Raw genomic sequence first — 19,816 nt, forward strand, 5'->3', positions numbered from 1 at the left:
TCGGGAATGAGTCTTAATTAGAAACAACAAATTCTTAACACCAAATGATTTTATTGATTTGGTCAGGTCAAAGTCAGAATACTATCATTCAAAGTAGGTAAAACACATTACTATGTAAAGATAAATAATATCTTTGAAATATGTACTTAATTTCTGTCCAGAAACACTTGCTGTTGCGTCAGGCTGCCTGACACTATAATTTTAAAGAAAGTCTAAAGCTCCAACTCAAGTTTTTCAATCGGTATCTGTCTGTGCAAGCCAAGCTTGGACAGTTTTCAGGCAGCTTTGCATAAAACTTGTCATACACTGCCCTCATGTGGAGAAATGCAAAATTGCTAAGACTCAACAATACTCAGATTTAAAGAGATTCATGTAAAAAAAACAAAATTTAATAACAAAATGTAAAACATTAATGGATCCGGTTGAGTCCGGTTGACCCAAAGCCTCCTGTCCCACGCTCAGTGTCATCTAGTCTCTGAAAAAGACATTTTCATGTAATGATTAATTATTGTACATGAAAACCTTTTAACCATGTTTTCAGAAGTGTGCGTTGGCGTCTTACCTCCTCTTCAATTAATTCTGGGTAGGCGATGCGCTCACACACCAGTTGTGCAATCCGATCACCTTTTTTAACTGGAAGTTTGGATACACAAAATAATGTGTTAGATGTTAATTGAGAAAAACTTTTTTTTTTTTAACCTATAATCAATTTTCATATTCAATTTTAAATGGTGAAAATTATCTACCTTTTTTTATGCCTTAAATTATTTTCCCAAAAAAGATGGATCAGAACAATTAAAATTAAAAAAATTATTTAAAAAAATTAAATGTTCAGAACATTCCACAGGTGAAGGTTTATTGGAAATCGATGAGTCTTACGGATGAGGTAAAATTTACCAAATTATAAACCAACTGACCAATTAAACATCTTTCATTTGAAAAAGTTTGCATTCAACTTTTACGAACGTTTTAGAAATTGAATAGAACTGATGTCCCATTTTTCTTCAATTTGATAGTTCCTAATAAATAAAAAATTATTTGATCCTGTTTTTTGTAGTATAGTTGACACAAATGTTGGCCTTTGAGAAGTCAGTAACGCACCTTCAAATGTCTGTTTGCTGAAATTAAATAGGACAACACCCACGTTCCCTCTGTAGTCCTCATCAATGACTCCAGCTAAGAATACACAGGGAGGGAAATAATTAAAATCAACCTGATGAAAGATATTTGACCCAATTTAATGTATTTTATCCTATTAAGCAGGATTGGTGTTTCTGTCCGTGGTGTAGAAAGAGTGAGCAATGTGACGATCCACTCACCTCCAACGTCAATAAAGTGCTTTGCTGCGAGACCAGATCTTGGTGCTGAAAAGAACGTACAGTAAAATTACTGCCTAAAACGTTACTGTGTATTTGCGTACAAACGTTTTTTTTTTTTTTTTTTTTATTCTTATGTGTGTGTGAAAGCAACTCACCCACTCTGCCATAACAGCCATGTGGCACTGCTATCTGGATGTCAGTTTTCACGATTACCTTGTCCATTGGGCCGATTGAATAATCATATGCACTGAATTAAAAAAAAAAAAAAAAGAGGAAGTTAGTTTTCTTAATCTTGTTTGATTTTACTATCGTTTCGTCTTGTTTGTGAGCAATGGGTATTGTTTAATGTCAAGGGCTGCAAGTTGAGTTATTTGTGCATGATTTTAGAAAAATGAATGAAAAGTAACCTGTAGAGGTCGAATCCAGCAGCTTTTGAGGAGCCTCTGGTGGGTGAAGTGGCATGTTCCGAAAGTTTGGCGAAGCGAAGAACGGATCCTTCCTCGGTAGGGTTGCGTTTGAACCTTTTCGATGGAGAAAGTCGTCTGGCATCATCAACCTCTGGGACAGGCATGTAGGCAGGCATGGAGGCAGGCATGTTAGTATCGGCACAGTGCAAAACCAAACAGCAAAAATAAAACAAAAATAAAAGTGAACTGTCTTCCCTCGCTTCTGGAGTAAAACGACTGCAATGATCAACGAACGTCGTCCCGCCAGTTCATTTAAAATAAATACGCGGGCCGGGCTTGCAGTTAGCCCCGCCTCCGAATTTTTCACTCTTTTCATTTGAACGATACGTCACTTCCAGTATGTCGCGAGAGTTCTCCTGTAAATACGATAAGAGCAGCAAAGAGATGAGAACCGCGTCCAACCTTGCTTATACGTTCGCGTAGATAGAAGAATAGCAGAATAAACCACGTGTATTGTTGCTGTCGTCTCGACGTTCAGTCTTCAATACAGGTTTCCAGTATGCTAAACACAACGCTCACTGAAATGCTAATGAAGCTAACGTCACGTAGCAATGCGTAAGGTAATATATTTTTCCGGTGCTTGCCTTTGTTATGACTGATCATTCGAGAGTGAAATTGCCTCCTCAAACAGAACAGGTTTCTGACAGCGCGAGGACACACAAACATTAGTGTCATGTCTGCCAACAAACGTACTACAATACAGACACGTAAACTATCTTAGCCTTTAATCGCTGAAGCACACGTCTCCCTCCCCGCCATATTGAATGTGGTAGTTGAAGACACCTCATTCGTTTGCCACTTGCAGATGGACGGCTTGTATATAAGCAAACAATACAGACAAAATTAACAACTGCAAATTTATTTTATAAATGATTTTTTTCAAGTACACACACAAGTACACTTAAATAGAAAGACATTGCATAAAGTCAGAATGATTATGAAACAATGGTTATCTAAACAAAACCTTAAATATATCGAAAATGAAAAACAATATGCCATGGGTAAACTTAAGAAAGTATTTTACATTTTTTTGAACTTAAGACAAAAAAAACAAGGTTATGTGTTATTGCAGTCCATGGTCTTAAATCATTGATACAAAGTGGTTTATTCCCCAAAATACAGATTAATACGGTGAGACTCCTACTATTTACATTTATTTTGCAGTAACAGGTCCCAGGTGTTTATTCAAAGGGATCTGAGACTGTGGATGCAGAATGTTTGATGTGTGCATCTTATGCATTTAAAACAATCCATAAGTGTCCGTTATTGATATCGTGATGGCACCCTGTAGTAAGATAAGTGTTGCTGATTAGTAACCTCACTTTTGTTTCACATCTAAAGGTTCTGGAACGGTCCTTGAACATGGCTTATCATCACCACAGCACTAGCATTCACTTCAAGCAAACACATTCCTGTGCAAGACTCTCATGAGTAGAAGGTGAGCACACTCTTGTGGTTGCCTCTTATGAGGATGGTGGGTGGGAGGTCCTTGGTCAGAATGTCCAACCAGGCCATGTAGAGGAAGTCAGAGATGGTTTCCTTTCGTGCGATAGGCATGCTTCTGCAGGGGGGTCAGACACTCCGAGTCAGACTCTTCAACGGATGAGTTCAAGTGGTTATAGTGCTCGAACGGTTCTACTTACACCACAATCAGGTTAGCGGATTTGGAGTTCTCCTGAAGCAACTCATTCAGTCGAACCTGCAGGTTGGTCTGTAAAGCAGAAGCGGTTTTGCTCATTTTTGGCTTTCAACCAATAATCATCTCCAGAAAGAGCAGGTGGTAATGTCACAGGTCACATAGTTTGCGTTCTTTCTGCTCCGAGTGATTCAATTGTGAAATTATTTCTATTGGGGTGTCAAACATTCAGTCATCAGAGAGAACACGTAATGCTTTTGCTCATTTTCTCCACCGAAGGTTGCCTTGAAGACCACTTAAATGACATTCTGAACAGTTTTTCAAGATTTGGCGCGCTTCACATACCTTCTCCTCAAATTCATCCAACTCATCATCAGTAATCTTCCAAGGCTGATTTTTCCGCATAGCCTCAACCTGAGTACTGTCTCTGGTCCTCTCGTGAAGACGGAAAGGTTCAATCATGTCCTCCAACTTCTTCAAGCTGAGAGCATACAAATGAGGACATGGGGCACCAAGGGCAGACGTTGGACCAAGATGATTTTCTAACATGTACCTTTCGTTACGAGGCTTGATATGGATGTCATCGATCACTATGATGTCAGTGCATTGAATTCGGAACTTATGTAGCAGCAACTTCATCCTACAAGACAGAAAAGGCACACCATAAACTGTTAAATGTATGTTTATTCACCACCAGGGAACATCTCTAATTTCATGCCTTTGCCCTTGGCACACCACATCGACAGTTAATCAGACCCATGCTCGTTAGGCTATAATTGATAGTGAAACAATTAGCTGATTCCACTCACTCCTGTTTATCCATCTCGCTGCGTCCGGGCTGCCCTGCAATGAAAATTCTCATTTTGCAGTTGTTCCACTTCTTCCTGGTGGTGAGGATGTAGGGCAGCAGCAGAGTGAGACCTGTCAGAAAGCAGGCAGAACCATGAGACAAGTTGCTTTTTTGTGGAGAAGATTTAGATGATATGATATGATGTGGAGTCTCCAATGAGTGAGCAATTTGTTGTCCCTCACTGATGCAATATGCCCCTGCAATGTTGCTACAAATATTCCGTAGACGTAGACATAAACATCTCAAGCGTCACCCACCTCCATCGTCAAAGAGCCACCACACGTCAAGTGTTCCTTTGGGCTGTTTGGTCTTAAACTGAGTACTGGCCTGCACTAGCTTCTCATTCATCTTGGCAACCTGTGGTGGTGGGGGGCCGCACACTGACACTGAGCGGGAGACAAAAGATTGCAGGCATGAGAGTTGGATGAGATGAGGCATTGTGAATAGCTGAGTGAATGCGGAGAGGGAAGATGGAGAAGGAAATGAAATGTGCATCAGCAGGAAGAGACATCCTTCAGCTCTAAAGTTCCACAGAGGCCTGATGCGGATAAGTTACAAACAACAAGACACTTGTCATCAGATTTGGCAAATGTACTCACACTGTATTTTAGTTGAAGTACAGATGCATTAATCGACATTAAAAAAAATAAAAAAAACTGCTTAAGCAAAATATTTGTACTTGGGTTATGTTCCACCATTGCTTGTCATCTTGGCAAAATGCAGCTCCTGTGTGTGCCAATGTTTGTCTGTGTACAGAGATGCTGGAACAAATAGAGCCTTAGTATTGGATTACCCCCCTAGACAAATCTTTTAGATTTCTTATATCCTAATGGGACTCTGGCGAGGTTTCCAAAACAGGACAGAAAGACATTGCTTCCATTTGGCAAATGCTCTTCAAATCCAAGACAGTAGAATTAAAGTAGTGTTTTTTTCAAAGATTTATCTCTTAATGCCGCCTTTACAAATAGAATGCATTTAACCTTACCTCGGGTGGTGAGCACTTGCTGAGAGGATTGTCTGGACTTCCTGAACAATCCTTTCCCTTTGCCTCCATTTGACATGAAATCACTGTCCAGCTCCTGTTGTTCCTTCACTGATTTTATCATTTCATCTGAAGAGAGCATTTACGATACGTCATTACATTTGGCTATTATTGAGGTTGCTGTCATATATTTGGTAGGGGTCATTCTACACTGCTGCAAACTATATCCACAATAACGCTTAACACTCTCAAAAGCCCACTTACATGTATTGAAGCTAGCTATCAGTGAACTTTGTTAGTCTTTCATATGAGAAATAGATTGTCCCAGATAGTGCTCCTTGAGACTCAATAAATAGTGTCTATAAAAATACTGTATACTGACCTTCTGCCTCAATAATATGAGAAACATCAAGTCCCTGGTTTATCCTTAAAATTGCTGTTCCATATTCAAAGTCAAAGGCATCACTGTCAGAAATAACAGATTTCAGTTAAGTGCATGTAATTGCTCTGCTTAATTTATTCATAACAACTGTGTGGGAGGTGTGTGAGGATATATGCTAATAACTTACTGCAGCACTCCCACATAACTCTGGACTGCTTCTGAACCTGAAGTCTGCCAGTTTCTTTTGAAGCCCATCATTAGTGTGTTGGGCTTCATGCGGCCAAGACCTGAGGCCTGTAAACATGGGCAAGCGTCGCAACGATTACATAGTGGAGAAATAACCTACATTAGCTCAGTACTTTCACTACATGTTTACGCAATTTCTTTTCATTTATTCTATTCCATTAATCGATTGTAGCATTGTGGATTAGTTATCGTGACTCAACAAGTCGCTTGCATGAGGCTTTACAATTTTCATTTCTAAAACAATGCAAGAGCTCATTACTGTGCAATAACATCCTGCGCTTCACACCTTTTTGAATTTGTCTACACTGTTTTTGCCATTATTCACATGTCCTGAGTGTTGTTAGTCACCTATATGTTGAACAGAGGGTGTGTTTTACCGAAGTCAAATTCCTTGTTTGGCACGCTCAAACATGGCGAATAAAAACTCTTGAATCTTGAATCTTGAATTAAATGGCCATGTCTAAAAATCTGTAAACTGATATGGGATTCTGTTGGTGTTTATTTTTAGTGCCATAAACCAACAATACCTGTAGATACAGTCTATATATAGTCTTTGGTGTGGTTAAAAATACTGTCAGACTTCACGATTAGGTTCATCTACATCAACAAATGTTAGCTATCACATTGTTTCCACACCTTATCAATGTGCATCACTCTAAAACCGAACCAAATTATGTTAAAGATATCTTTATTTTTATTTATTTTTAATCAAATTGCAACCTGTGTACCGTAATTTTCGGACTATAAGTCGCACCGGAGTATAAGTCGCACCAGCCATAAAATGCCCAAAAAAGTGAAAAAACCCCATATATATGTACCGTAATTTTCGGACTATAAGTCGCACCGGAGTATAAATCGCACCAGCCATAAAATGCCCAAAAAAGTGAAAAAAAACCCATATATATGTATATAAGTCGCTCCTGAGTATAAGTCGCCCCCCCACCCAAACTATGAAAAAAAACCCGCGACTTATAGTCCGAAAATTACGGTATATAAATCGCTCCTGAGTATAAGTCGCCCCCCCACCCAAACTATGAAAAAAAACCGCGACTTATAGTCCGAAAATTACGGTATATAATTGTTATGGAGCCTATCAAATTTGCCTCAGATTATACTGTTAATTTCGGAGAACACAATATTTCTGTGTTTTACATGAGGAAACAAAATGACCAAAATGTTATGCAGTTTCCCAAACCAAGTTGTGTGGCTGGGCTGTTTTACTGCCACAAGATCAATCTGCACATCCTGTGTCTAGCTGGGGCCCACATCCAGCACAGTGTTAATCAATTATAGCCTTTAAACTGACGTACTGTTTGAAGTAAAAAATCCTGACAATGAAACAAGGCCTTATCTGAGGTGAGGTGTGATAGTGGAAGCCATAAGATTGTTTCCCTGCTTCTCATTAACTCGCTGCGCATCTTGGCAGATCCTTCTGAGCATAGCAATAGATACCCGGTGTATCTCTGAGGGACAACAACGGTCAATAAAAACAGCTTCTGCTATGTGTACGTTTCGTTCTCCCGTTACACTTTAACAAAATTGATTTTTCTGGGTCAGTTGGTTTGTTTTTTTGCATCACATTATTAGGCTGACCTGCAGCAGGGTCTCCACTCCGTCCCGGAATTTGTCACAATTTACGGCGGCGTAAAATGCTTTACGTTTGGTCTTCTTCAGCCATTGCTGATTCTTCTCCATGCCAGTGTTCATTTCAGGCAAGGCCTCTACTCTTGGACCCTGGAGAGATTAATGTGGACATAAATTGCATTTGCTGCGCTACACAAATCTTTTACCACTGGACAACAATAAGATCTGAGAGCGGGACTTTACCACAAACACTTCACAGGTGAAGCAGAGTCCATAGTTCTTGGAAAAAGAGTGAGCCAGGTCTAGCAGAGCTGGCCTGGTCCGAGTGGCCCCTGTCAATGCCAAGATCTGAGGTCTGAAGAAAACGAGTATGTGTCACAGCAAGCAACTACACTTTATTTCAAATAATGGCAACATGTCGCTATTTTGGGCTGGATTGATTACACCCAGTGGTTAAAGTGACCCTTTTCCAATTGGATTTGTTTACACCCATTCCAAGGGCATGTGTTAGGGCAATGTGTCGGAAGTGCAACGACACAGTCTGAAAACCCTCGTCATCATGAAATGTCAATAAAATACACCAATCAACAATGTAGTACCTGTTCTACCAGTTGTTAATGATGCAATTTAAACTGTATTGCAAATTTGTTCTCACAAAAATATCGAGCTGGGCCTTGATGACAGGTCAAGTAAGACCCCATTGAAGGCCCAGACAACCAATGAATGGCTGGCCCTCGATCAAGAAAAAAAAAAAAACAGAACTGTAAATGTTTCTTTTTACTTGCAAAATCTTTACCTGAAGTTCTTGACGTGATCTTCTACTCCAGCTAGAGACAGAGCATTGCTGACCGCACTGACGAACGTCACCGCTTGAGTAGATGAGCCCCAGTTCACGTCTGGAGAGGACCATAATGGGTGAGTGCCAACAGACTGGAGGTAAAGGGCTAAACAAGTCTTATCTATCTACGCACAAACAAAATGGCTCACCTGGCTTCTTGACCTTGACATATATGTAGAGGAGGATCTCAATGGCGTAAGTGAGCAGCGCCGCCCACCAGTTAATGACAAACATGACACCACAGCACAGAGCAGCACCCAGCAAGGACAACCACATGTTGTAAAATTTGTATGCCGGTCGCCAACCTGGTGAAACATGAGCCAGGTTAGCATGTTAGGTGTGATGGTAATTTCAAGTGATTAGATAAACATTTCACCTCAGCAACATTAATGAAACTTGCATATCCTCATGACATCAAATGAAAGCCACATCAAACAATTTTTTTTAACCAATTTAACGTAAGGTGATTGCAAACAAATTTTCATTTGCAATATTGAACTACCAGCAGACAACAGAGTGAAACAAAGCTATTTTTATAGATAGATAAACAATAAACTGCAGTGTGTCATGGTTACATACATTGGTATGTAAAAGGTGAATAAAAGGTTCAAAAGGGACCAAAAAAAAAACAAGGTGCAGCAAATGTACAGTTTCCCTCACTAACTTTTTGAACGTGTGAATTCTGACTCAACTTTAAGTATGCACTTGTAGTGTTTTGAAGTTCACCATCTACCCACCTGGAGACTTTGCGTAGGAAGCATGGAAGCAGGAGAAATTGATAAGTGCGTAAGATGCCAAGAAGAAGTTTGAAATGATGGGCGCAATAGTATTGAGATTCCCTGGGGAGAGGAGAAAATTTATTTATTGGCGAAACATCCACAAAATAACCATTTCAATTTTAAAACTGCAGAATAGCTTCATTTTTAGTTTTAAATACTGCATCGCAAGATAAGCATGAGAACTGTTGAACAAACCGATGAGAATGAAGGCCACAGAAATGAAAAATGTGAGGACGTAACCACGGAGGGGCTCGTCGTTCTTGCCATGCCCTTTGGCAAAGAAGTGCAGAGCCTTATAGATGTTGTCTTTGCACAGCGCCTGAGGCACAGAACAAATGATGAGTCAAGGAAGTACTTGAATTGTATCCAAAGAAGAACTATTTTGTGAAATTGTATACAGTGGTGCCTTGAGTTTAATTCATTTCGGGACCACGCTTATACCGTAAAATTGCCACGTCCCAAATCATCTTTATCTATTGTAATGAATGGAAATGCCAGTAATTTATTCAAATACCCAATCATCAAGGATCATGGAGTTTTCCTGAGACTTCTGAATGTCATATACTAGTAAATATATCTTGAAAATGTAGTGAACTTTAAAGGTGAAAATACCTTCCATATCAGATGTGTGCGTCATGGTGGGACTTGATAATATGTCAGCGGTCAGTTGTCGGTGCAATGTGGTTGAAACGCATTACAGTTGTTTTTCGCCGGGCCGTTAAAGGAATAAAAATTATGTTTCACCTTCAAGAGGTGCTGCACTTAGTGAAAGACTTAAGCCGGGTCACTTGTTTCTCAAAGCTCCACTGTAGTTCCATATTTATGAAATATTTGGGAATGACTGACCTGGAAAACTTTGGGAGCACTAACAAGCGAAGCCAGAGCGGATGAGAGTGTAGCTGAAAAAGTTCCAGCTATGATGAGAGGACCAAAGCCTGACACCAAAGTCATCACCTGATGGACACATCAGTAAGAAGAGCGCTTCATTAGAGCCCTCATCCAGTATTTGAGGCTGTCAGCCCTCAGGAAGAGGTGTTTACCTGGAAGTTGTTCATTGCGCCAAACTTGCAGCTTTCAACTGCGCAGGAAGAAAAATTGTAGCCAAGTTCACAGGCAGCAACGGCTGAATCTCCACATGATACGTTAGGAGTGATGAGATCAGTTATGTTTCCTGTCGCATCACGCACAACGCTGGCAGCTGATCAGAGAAAAAGATGACATTGTTGCAATCATTTGCATTGGAATTAAATCAAATGGTTGAACTGCATCCAGAAATGGATTGTGAGGGTTCACTATACAGGTTCAAATAACTTTTTTTTAATTTTTTTAAATGGAATGTACTTACAGACACAAAGACCCACACCCAAGTAGGTGATACCCGTGATCAGAATAGCCAATAAGGTGCCTTTTGGAATGGCTGCCTGAGCATCCTGGAAAGTAACACAAATCTTTGTTAGCCAATTTTACATTTGTAGTTAATACAATGGCAATAATATTCTTCTGTAAAGAAAACAGAGTGTTAGTCTATTTGTTTGTGAGGGAAAAGTTACCCGTAAGTCACCGGAAATGTTGGCTCCTGCCAAGATCCCGGTCGCAGCAGGGAAAAATATGGAAAACACTGAAAAGAACGACTCTTGATTCCTGAAAGCCGGTGGAAAGTTTTCTAAGAAGATATTCACTGTAAAGGAAAACGCAGGGAAAATTACATCAGATATGCTCTTGGACTAAATACTACAGTGTTGTCATGATTAATCCATCCAGTATTTTTGCTTTGAATTGCGAGCACTAATGTGAGATACTGTATTGGGACGGTGAACTCAATTCAACATTTTTTTCACAATAAGCAGCAGTTAGGAAAATAGTGACCAAATTGTCAAAACAAAAAGGCTTCAAGCTGTTTAATGCCATGCCCAATTGATACTGTCAAACTTAACATAAATTAAAAAAAAAAATAAATAATAACTTTTGGTATTTAAAACAGCCAAACAAATCCCTAAAGAAAGGCAGTGCTTGCTTAATGTTGACACACCATGGAAAACACCATTGACATGCGAACGATTAGCATCGATAATTGCGGTGTTATAACTCCAACACATTTACAATACCACTGCATCTTACTGAGTCACTGACAATCACTAGGTCACTAGATACGGCAGCATACAGTAGCAGCCCAGCAAACATTGTGCCTTCATGGCGGCCATGTTGGCAGGGATGCAGGCATTATACAGATATTGAAATTAAGTCATAACTGGCTCGTTTTCTTTTTTTTTTGTTTGATTGCCGTCCACACACACGGAATGTGCTGACACGAGATAAGTGTCACTTGAGGCACACAGCTCGAAATGAGCGTACGTATATCATATCTACCAATGTTCATATCTATACTTACAGTAGTCGCAAAGCTAGTCTTTGTTGTGCCTGCATTGCTTTTTTTTTTTTTTTGCTGACTCCCTGGTGTCCAAGGAAAGCGCAATTTATTATTATTATTTATTTATTATTGAAAACACAAGCACATTATTTTTATCTCAAGTCACGGCTTTTCTGAAATTGCTTAAAATTTTCCTTTGTAAGTCTGTCGAGTTGTTTTCTTACCATCATAATTAAATACCCCCTTGGATTTCTTCTCAGCAGTGGGAGGAATGAAGGTGCCGGCAAATACATTCACAATAGCCGCCAGTAGGATGAAGAGTAGAACTATCTGGGCCTGTGTGTGTCAATAGGCTTTAGTTTAATTTAGTGCAATACAAGGCATAAACATTCCCACAATATGCCTGAGGATTTCCAAACTAAACACTCAATGTGACGCTAACCTTGGCCTCCCATTCCATTCCAGCTACAGATATGCCCAACAGCAGCACCACTGTGATGACTCCAATAATTCTAATGTCATTTAATGGATCCACCATGAGTACATTATGCTCCTGAAGCGAGAGAACACAATTATGTCAGATATGAGTTACAGTAGCAGTTTGTTTCTTTCCCTGTATTAACCATTGAATCGCTTAAAAAAATAATACATTTGCGGGCACTGTTACCGTGCCCAATAAATCATTATGATGCAATCAAAAGCCCTTACGCACTCTTCTTTTTGTTCTTATTCTATAGTTGGAGGTAAGATACAAGGAAAAAATATTGATGATTTTTTTTTTCTTTTTCAGTAAAAGCTCCACCTTGGTTTTGGTGAAACTGACCCATGTCCTACAGCTGATTTACTCAAGACCGGAATGCGCTGATGAAAGATGAGAATCTACTCCTTCTTTTGGTAGGCTAGGTGCTTATTTTTTTAAAAATGGCTCGTTTAAATTTCTGAGAGTGCTGGACTAATGGAATAAAACATTTGTGCGTTGACCAGCAGCATTTTAACATTACGCACCACGAGTAATTCCACGACGGTCTCTGCAAATCCGACGACATACATGGCTACAGCCACTGCATTGGCAAAGGCAAATATCAGGCCGATGGAACCACCAAACTCTGGTCCCAAGCTGCGAGATATCAGGTAGTAGGCCCCGCCTACACACACACAAAGCAGATAATTCATCTTCACGCAGCTCATTATTTGGTATCTTATGAGATGTTATGACTTACCTCCCCTGACCACACCATTAGTGCAAATGGCTGACATGGAAAGGCCAGTGATTGTTGTCACCACACAACTGAGAGCAATAACCACTATTCCCAAACCTGGAATGTGCAAAAATCATTACTTTTTCAAACGTAAACAATCAGCAATCATGCATTCTTATTAAACACTCTGTAAAAATCAAACCCACGGTCACCTTTGCACAGAGTCCCAAAGGAGACTGAAACTGTCGATTATTGCCACGTCGTTGCAAGCTATTCCAAATAGTTTAGAACAAAAGCTGGTGCTGATCAATATGTTCTTGCACAAGGAAAACATTCTCCGTCTCCACTTCCTCTACTTTATATACAGTATACACAGCATAAAAGGTGTTTTTGTTTTTTTTAATAGGTCATTTAAACATCAGCAGAACAAACCTGATCTGTGAAATCAAACCTAGTTTTCTCAAATGCAGTCCAAGTGCAAAATTAACTTTCTTGATTAATTTCCTGATAATGTTTTGACATAACAGAAAAACTTGCCCATGACCTGTCACTTTCTGATAAAGAAATTAGGACCTTCGTTGCTTTTATTACAATAGAATACTTCAATTGCAGGCCAATAGCAAAACCAGTGGCACAAAATCCCAATCAGATGTTGAACTGGACTCATTTTGTCCAACAACACTGACTCACCCCAGCCAGCTTGGCCAAACACCCAGGACAGGCGGATGAACAACATGACGCCCCAAATGTTCAGCATGCATCTCACCTGTGGATGACAAATAGCATGGGTGAAGGCCTTGATCTATTGTTGTAAGATAATACAATTACGCAGTGTGTCTTTTATAAACCCTTTTAAGTACTAGCATTAGAATTTAACCAGTGGAATTTTATAATACCACCAGTTGTACTAATAACAGGCAGTTGAAAACCAGTGCACAGTTTGGCTTCAGTGCTAACATACTTAAGTCATTCTACGAGTGCACAGAAATGTCATACTGTAGTGGAAAAAAACCCATCTCTACAAAGAAATCCTCATTCTACTAGTGCACCCAAGTCACTCTATTAGTGTGCAGAATTGTCTTATTAGTGCGGATAAAGAGCGTTCCAGTGCATGGGGCAGTTCAGCGCACTCGTAGGATATTGAATAAATATTCCAATGGCCTTTCTGTAGAATCTGCTTTCAGAAAGCATTTGGAGCCTGTCACGGCCCACCAAAACTTACCAGGACCCCCCTTATCCAGCCGAACTTTACAGGTCCTTTGCCACTGTCAAGGGGAACAACAGACTCCACGTCGTCCGAGGGGGTGCCGTTGCTCCCCTCATAATCATCCTCCACGGTGTCTGGGACAGAGATGGCTCCATTCTGCTGGAAAGGCATCAGAGAGGAGTAACATGCACTTTTACCTTAATGAGGTTGACTTAGAAGTAGAATGTGCATTTTTTTTTCATCAGGATGAAGATTGATATATCATTTGTCAATCCATTAAGCTGCTGTGTGTCTGCCCTTGAGAACTAAAGAGAAAAAGACAAAACTAATTTTAGCGTTCTAGGAAGATAAATATAGAGCATTAAACGACTCCCCAGCATCTCGTTTAGTCTGAGCTCACTCATGCATTTAATTTCGTTGTTTTCAGACTGCCGGTGTCTTCTTCAATGCGATAAATTGCCCTAGTGTGCAATTTTAATTTGAAATAGTTCAAAACTATGTATCGTGGCCATTCGTCATTTAGCGAACTGTTTGTGGCATTTTTGTTGATGGATAACCTTGCACATTTTTCAATTTATTTTAAATTTGATAGCCAAGAGAAATACTGAAAACGAGTCTAGAAGGCTACTATAGTCAAGCCTGTAAAACTCAAATGACCTATTAGCCCATCTCTTTTGCAATAGGAAGCGTCATAAAAGGTCAAATAAAAAAAAATAAAAAAGCTGTAAAAGTCTTAAGCGTGTCAAGTACTCAAATGATGGAATAACTTCTCGTGCCTTTTTTTCACAAGTCTTTCAAGTTAATCTGTGAACTTTGTGGATTGTTTTAGGTGTCTGAACTTTACAGTATCTAGTTTTTTGACTGATCTTTGCTTTTACTACCCACAACTAAAGATAAATATCGACACATTGTACTTTGTATTTTATTGGCTCCTTACTTTTTTGATTTCTTCGGATGACTACATAAGACATAGAATAGATAAAAAGACCAAGAGGTCATTGATTCTGATCTTGGAGTTTTTATAAGTCAGAAAATGAAACTGGGACAGGAGCGGCGTGAACCAGGGAGGATTCATGACAGGCAAAACGTTCGAGAGAAGCAGGATCCATTCACGGTCTTATTTAAGAGGATTCAGAAATTCCCAATCTGTTATGGAAAATGATATGCAGGTAAAGTGAATTTTTTTCAGTTGTTGTCAATGACTAATTTAGATTTTTTTTTTAGCAAATCTATTGGAATATGTTTTCATAGCATGTCTGTTAATTTTGCGCTAACCAAGTTAATATAGTTATTTTGTGTGTAGCGACTTTACGTATCATATTGTTACATTTTTTTAATCTCACTTAAAGAACTTGAATCAGTGGTCCTTTTTTTACATGAGTACGTACAACAAAACTAATGGCTGACACCTCTAAAATCCTTGATGAAAATGACATTTTTGATTCCTGAAGTCCATCCTCTATTCTACTGTCCATCATGCTTTTCTAATTGCATGAATTTTAGGGCAACAGTTATTTTGGCTCATCTACTTGGAGAGATTATTAGTCGATATTTTTAACAGAAACTTTGAAATTGAAGATGGGGTTTTGACAAGCGTTTCAAAATTCTTACAGACTTTGGGGCAATCTTGTCTCATTGCTACTATGAATACTTTTTTAGCTTCTGGTGCTCTGTTAGGAGCTTGTCATGAATTCTAAAATAAGGGTCAGAAACTGGGTTCTCTTCACAACGTGAACTGCAGATAGATCATGAATGAGGACAAAAACACAAAACGATGACTCACCTTTTGAAAGACATCATGCAGCTCCTGCAGCGACGGCCGCACGGCCCGGTGACCACTCACGCTGCCCGCATTACGATAGAAGTCAATATTGGGCACCCGGTCTAAAGTGTCGTGACCGAAGGCGCTGACCACCGAGGGCCGGACCGCCCGGAAATCATCGTCCTTGTCATAGACCGGCGGTCCATCCAGAGTGGAATCGTAAGCGAGGTTAACATGCTCCCCGCTGTTTGACTTGACCTTCTCCATCAGGAACGATGAAGGATCTTCTCGGGTTTGAAAATTCAAGGGGAAAACACTTGCGTGGGTTTGATATCTTCAGGCATCCAAGAATCTTTTTGAAGATTCAACCGCTTTATGGACATATATACTCCTGAGTCAAACTCCGAAGAGCTCCTTCTTCTTTATCGACTTGATTCATCTCACCTTTATACCCTAGGGTCATATGCCAGCTATTTCAGCGATTGGCTAACTCTCAGGATCAACCCTCAGAAAACGGCTGTCACATATGTCCTTGCTCCATCACAAAGACATTGCTTAACGATTAACCAAGTCATAAAATGCCAAATGAGAGATAACGGAGCTCATTGCCTGAGCTCTAGTGAATTGATTACTAATATTCTGAAGTGCAGGTAACAGCACATGTTGTTCAACGGTGGCACTTTATGGCACTATGGGTATTTCCTTTGACCAGAAAATGAATCACGCGACAAGAAAATCCCACCGAGGAAGCTCACAAAGCTAAGCAGCATAACACTGGTCATTGGTCGTTGCATTAATGAATCTAGATCAGCAGCATAACAGGTTAAAAAAAAGTTGAAAAGTCACTTTAATCGTGAGTCTGTTCAAGTTATTTGTCATCATACGCCGCAGGGAAGTCTTTGAAGTGAATTTGGTGGATTGACTTGAAGTGACAAATAAGCCATAAAATGAGAGTTAATGTGATACCATGAATTACAGGAACATGCCTGAGGCATTTCTGTAGGAACACATGACTCCTGAACTGCCTTTAAAATACTTTTTAACAGGTAAACTTCCTTATTACCGACACACACTATGATTTATGCACCAGTGAAAGGCAGTCTAATGACTCAAAATCTGACCTTGAGGCTCCTTTGCAATGAAATGTAGTAGCCCAGCGTATGTTTTGTGCACTGATGGAAAGGAACTGTGGCAATAAAACTTATCAGAATTGGAACACAGTGACTTTAGCTATTTTCTTCAGGAATAGTACTGAATGAGTCATGCTGAAGAGAGGAAATTTTCCACTGTGGCATCCAGGCTTTCAATTCTTATCTTTGTTTCAAGCTCAGTGAAAAGAAAAGACTAGTGGTGACATTAACACAGATTGAAGAAAAAAAAAAAGACTGCAGTCTTCTACGGTGGACACACCTGGTCCTTGCTGCTGCCTTCCGTCTGAACATAAACATCCTTCAAATTGGCAGCGCCACCAGACTCTTTTTTTTTTCCGGCTGACTTAATTTAGAGGCTGCAGGTCACCTCAAACAACTGTATAGTCCATCTAGGACTTAGCAGTGGGCCGAGCACTCGAAACTGTGCGGGCTGTAACAGCGCAGGCAGGAAATCTTCATTATGTTCTTGAAAGGGCTCAGGAGATGGTACACTGCAGCATTTCCTCACTGCAATGTGAACAAACGCAAAGTGTACACTGTGCAGAGAAAAAAAAAATCCGTCAGTAAAAGTTACCACTGCTTTGACTCTGTCTGTGTCTCCCAATTATTTTACTTCTGTACTGTAAAACTATGGCAGTAACAGGGACACACAAAGCCTTTTTAAATATATCTAATGTATTTGCTGATTCAGTGCAAGTGGACTGTTTTTGTGTACTACAGTGGTAGCTTTGAAATACTCGTTGAATTAGTTCTGTGAATCAAATAATGTTTACTCTTTGAAAAAAACGGAAATGCCTCCCTTCAAAACAAAACAATGTAGTTGTTAAAGAAAATATAGCACTGTAGTATTGTGTTTTATAAAAGCATGCACTATTGACATACAGTAATTAAATGTAATGTAAATAATTAATCACTTTTCTTCATTCTTGCTTCTATTTAATGGACATTGTACTGCTCTTTCTTAAGTGCATCCCTTAATCACTCTGGGGCCAGTAAAATACAGATTTAAAGAGAGAATGCTCGTATCGCCAAAATCATTACTTTTCAGGAAGCATATGTTGCTCCTTTGTTTGTGTTTAAATACTTTAAATATGTTGCTTCAAGGGTCATAACATACATTAGATATTTTCCTACATGGGTTTTATAAACGCTCACCTCGCGTCCTGTCTGAATGTAGCATGAATCAAAGCTGTGTTTTTTTGACCAGCTTTGGCACTGATTTTAGAATCGCTGTTTTTGAAGTTGATTAATTTAGATTTTATAGCAACTGAGAACTCTTTAAACAGCTTTGTTGTTTAAAAAAAAATAAAGGCTACTGTACCGTGTGATCTTATCACGACACAAAAGGCTCGAGCAGTCCGAAGACCACAAGTGATAAAATTTACGATTTATAATCAGTAAAAGCTAAGGTTCATGATTTGTCTACTTGTGCTTACACTTTGTAACAAGTGTTCAATGAACACAAAGATCTACTGTGATTACAGTTGAGTTGTAATCACCTTCTCTGACCTTAAAATGCTGATTTCTCCAAGGGCCAGTCTTTGTTGTCCAGTACTATATTAGTTTAGTCTAAGTGCAGATTTCCACAGCAAAATGCTGTAAAATGTCAATCATCATGCAGGAACACAGTTGCTTGACATTTTGATTAATGTTCAGCTGTGCTCTTTGTCATTTTAGCAATTTATAGCGCCCTCCATAATTGTTGGCACTCCTGGTTAAAATGAGTTAAAAGCCTCAAAATGAACACAGTTTTTTTTTCAATTGCAGAAATATACTCCCACACTGAAAATTGTGGACATGGTACAACAGGCAGAGAATAAAACTCCTCTCATGGGCATCCCATTTTTTAGAGCTCAACCCACTGGCATAAAATAACCAGGACTTCTAATGCTGCCTGTTAATCGCTGAAGCCACTGGCGGCCACCTTACGTTGCCAAAGTCTAAGCACGCTTAGCTTGAATGCTTGAATTTTTCAGCTTCGTTTTCACATCATTTTCTGTACCAATAAGTCTGGAAGAAGCTGCAGATTTCATCGCTAAGAATGAAATTATAAAATTTCTCCAAATATATTTCTCAGGGCCTTAATTTCAAAGATCAATCTGTGTTGTCAGAGCCACAAACAATGAAATAAAAGAAAGGTCAATCAAGAAAGAGATCACTATGAAATGTTGACGTAACTTTTGTAAGTCATCATTCGGGATCCTGGGATAATATATTCTCATGAGTGGTCGATGCAGTCTGTGAGTTTTGCTATCCATGAAGCTCTCATGATTCCAAACATAATGACGTAAAAAAAAACACCAATAACATTATCTATCTATCTATCTATCTATCTATCTATCTATCTATCTATCTATCTATCTATCTATCTATCTATCTATCTATCTATCTATCTATCTATCTATCTATCTATCTATCTATCTATCTATCTATCTATCTATCTATCTATCTATCTATCTATCTATCTATCTATCCTTTCTGTCCCTCTGTCAATCATTGCAGGGGCAAATGTGTACTGTATCTGTAGAAATATCTCAGCACAACAATGAGTTTGACACGTCTGATCTACAAGAACTTGACTACATACCTTTATTTCTCACACAAAGCTTCCTAATTCACACGGTTAAGTGAAGAAACTCCATTTATTTTACATCATTGAGTCGAATGTCATCAAGAAACTCTTCCACCAGCTGAGTAGGCAACAGGTCCGCATATCTGTCATCATGATATGTCACGCAGGCCCACACAACATATACAGGAGCTCTAATGTTTCTGGATGAAGGCACATAAACCCATTGAAGGTCACAGTAAGGCAGATTCACAGCACTACGGAGAAAGTGTAGATAATTGCAAAGGAAACGCTCCAAACGTTGACCAGCCTGCCACGTGACTGATGAACCATCCAGTCTTGTCTTGTCTGGAGGGTGGAATGGGCTTGGCTGAGAATAGACAACGGCTTCCTCTACAGTGCTCATAAATGTCCATTTCCAATGTGACCTTCTCCTATGCAGACAGGTCGTGAGAGTCTAGCAGCACTAAAAGATCG

General features: G+C 39.4%; 3 protein-coding genes and 1 long non-coding RNA gene across 6 annotated transcripts in view; 2 read left to right on the plus strand and 2 right to left on the minus strand.

The window, feature by feature from the left end:
* On the minus strand, window positions 1–2,486 carry dut (deoxyuridine triphosphatase). Of its 2 annotated transcripts, XM_037246759.1 has the most exons (7): window positions 2,371–2,486; window positions 1,727–1,877; window positions 1,475–1,566; window positions 1,320–1,364; window positions 1,102–1,176; window positions 563–633; window positions 1–475 (listed from the first exon to the last, which is right to left on the minus strand). In XM_037246759.1, exons 1-7 carry the CDS (start codon window positions 2,459–2,461, stop codon window positions 410–412), a joined length of 591 nt encoding a protein of 196 aa, XP_037102654.1. In that variant the 5' UTR covers window positions 2,462–2,486; the 3' UTR covers window positions 1–409. The 2 variants fall into 2 exon arrangements, with proteins under 2 accessions (XP_037102654.1, XP_037102655.1); XM_037246760.1 differs by lacking the exon at window positions 2,371–2,486 and having other exon boundaries at window positions 1,727–2,062.
* On the plus strand, window positions 2,114–12,029 carry LOC119120141. The gene is made up of 5 exons (XR_005097469.1): window positions 2,114–2,346; window positions 3,128–3,224; window positions 7,583–7,725; window positions 8,294–8,381; window positions 11,917–12,029. It is a non-coding gene; the product is annotated as an uncharacterized LOC119120141 (long non-coding RNA).
* On the minus strand, window positions 2,820–17,355 carry slc12a1 (solute carrier family 12 member 1). 2 transcript variants are annotated; one of them, XM_037246741.1, is made up of 26 exons: window positions 15,641–17,353; window positions 13,873–14,016; window positions 13,341–13,416; window positions 12,672–12,767; window positions 12,457–12,596; window positions 11,894–12,004; window positions 11,676–11,787; window positions 10,634–10,761; window positions 10,429–10,513; window positions 10,124–10,281; window positions 9,930–10,037; window positions 9,279–9,402; window positions 9,042–9,143; window positions 8,454–8,609; window positions 8,263–8,362; window positions 7,710–7,821; window positions 7,476–7,616; window positions 5,824–5,930; window positions 5,637–5,719; window positions 5,258–5,383; window positions 4,530–4,658; window positions 4,232–4,343; window positions 3,976–4,062; window positions 3,768–3,903; window positions 3,430–3,497; window positions 2,820–3,347 (listed from the first exon to the last, which is right to left on the minus strand). In XM_037246741.1, the coding sequence occupies exons 1-26, from the start codon at window positions 15,884–15,886 to the stop codon at window positions 3,212–3,214; spliced, it is 3,123 nt and encodes a 1,040-aa protein (XP_037102636.1). In that variant the 5' UTR covers window positions 15,887–17,353; the 3' UTR covers window positions 2,820–3,211. The 2 variants fall into 2 exon arrangements, with proteins under 2 accessions (XP_037102636.1, XP_037102635.1); XM_037246740.1 differs by having other exon boundaries at window positions 3,768–4,062; window positions 15,641–17,355.
* The window catches only part of myef2 (myelin expression factor 2), a 19,797-nt gene continuing 12,480 nt past the window's right edge, over window positions 12,500–19,816 (plus strand). The window contains exon 1 of the mRNA XM_037246744.1: window positions 12,500–12,582. The gene's annotated coding sequence lies outside the window, so the exon portion shown is untranslated. The remainder of the gene's footprint in view (window positions 12,583–19,816) is intronic.

This window comes from Syngnathus acus, chromosome 3 (genome assembly GCF_901709675.1).
Source record: "Syngnathus acus chromosome 3, fSynAcu1.2, whole genome shotgun sequence".
Classification (NCBI taxonomy): Eukaryota; Metazoa; Chordata; class Actinopteri; order Syngnathiformes; family Syngnathidae; genus Syngnathus; species Syngnathus acus.

What these genes read in the sequence shown, in the direction of transcription:
- dut (XM_037246759.1), bottom strand. Translation starts at nt 2,461, where the DNA reads ATGACACTAATGTTTGTGTGTCCTCGCGCTGTCAGAAACCTGTTCTGT. An exon ending in AATGATCAGTCATAACAAAG is followed by an intron (nt 1,878 to 2,370) that starts GCAAGCACCGGA and finishes TGCCTGTCCCAG; the next exon opens with AGGTTGATGATGCCAGACGA. An exon ending in GCTGGATTCGACCTCTACAG is followed by an intron (nt 1,567 to 1,726) that starts GTTACTTTTCAT and finishes TTTTTAATTCAG; the next exon opens with TGCATATGATTATTCAATCG.
- slc12a1 (XM_037246740.1), bottom strand. Translation starts at nt 15,886, where the DNA reads ATGGAGAAGGTCAAGTCAAACAGCGGGGAGCATGTTAACCTCGCTTAC. An exon ending in AGTTATGTGGGAGTGCTGCA is followed by an intron (nt 5,720 to 5,823) that starts GTAAGTTATTAG and finishes TATTTCTGACAG; the next exon opens with TGATGCCTTTGACTTTGAAT. An exon ending in GCAAGTGCTCACCACCCGAG is followed by an intron (nt 4,659 to 5,257) that starts GTAAGGTTAAAT and finishes TCTCCCGCTCAG; the next exon opens with TGTCAGTGTGCGGCCCCCCA.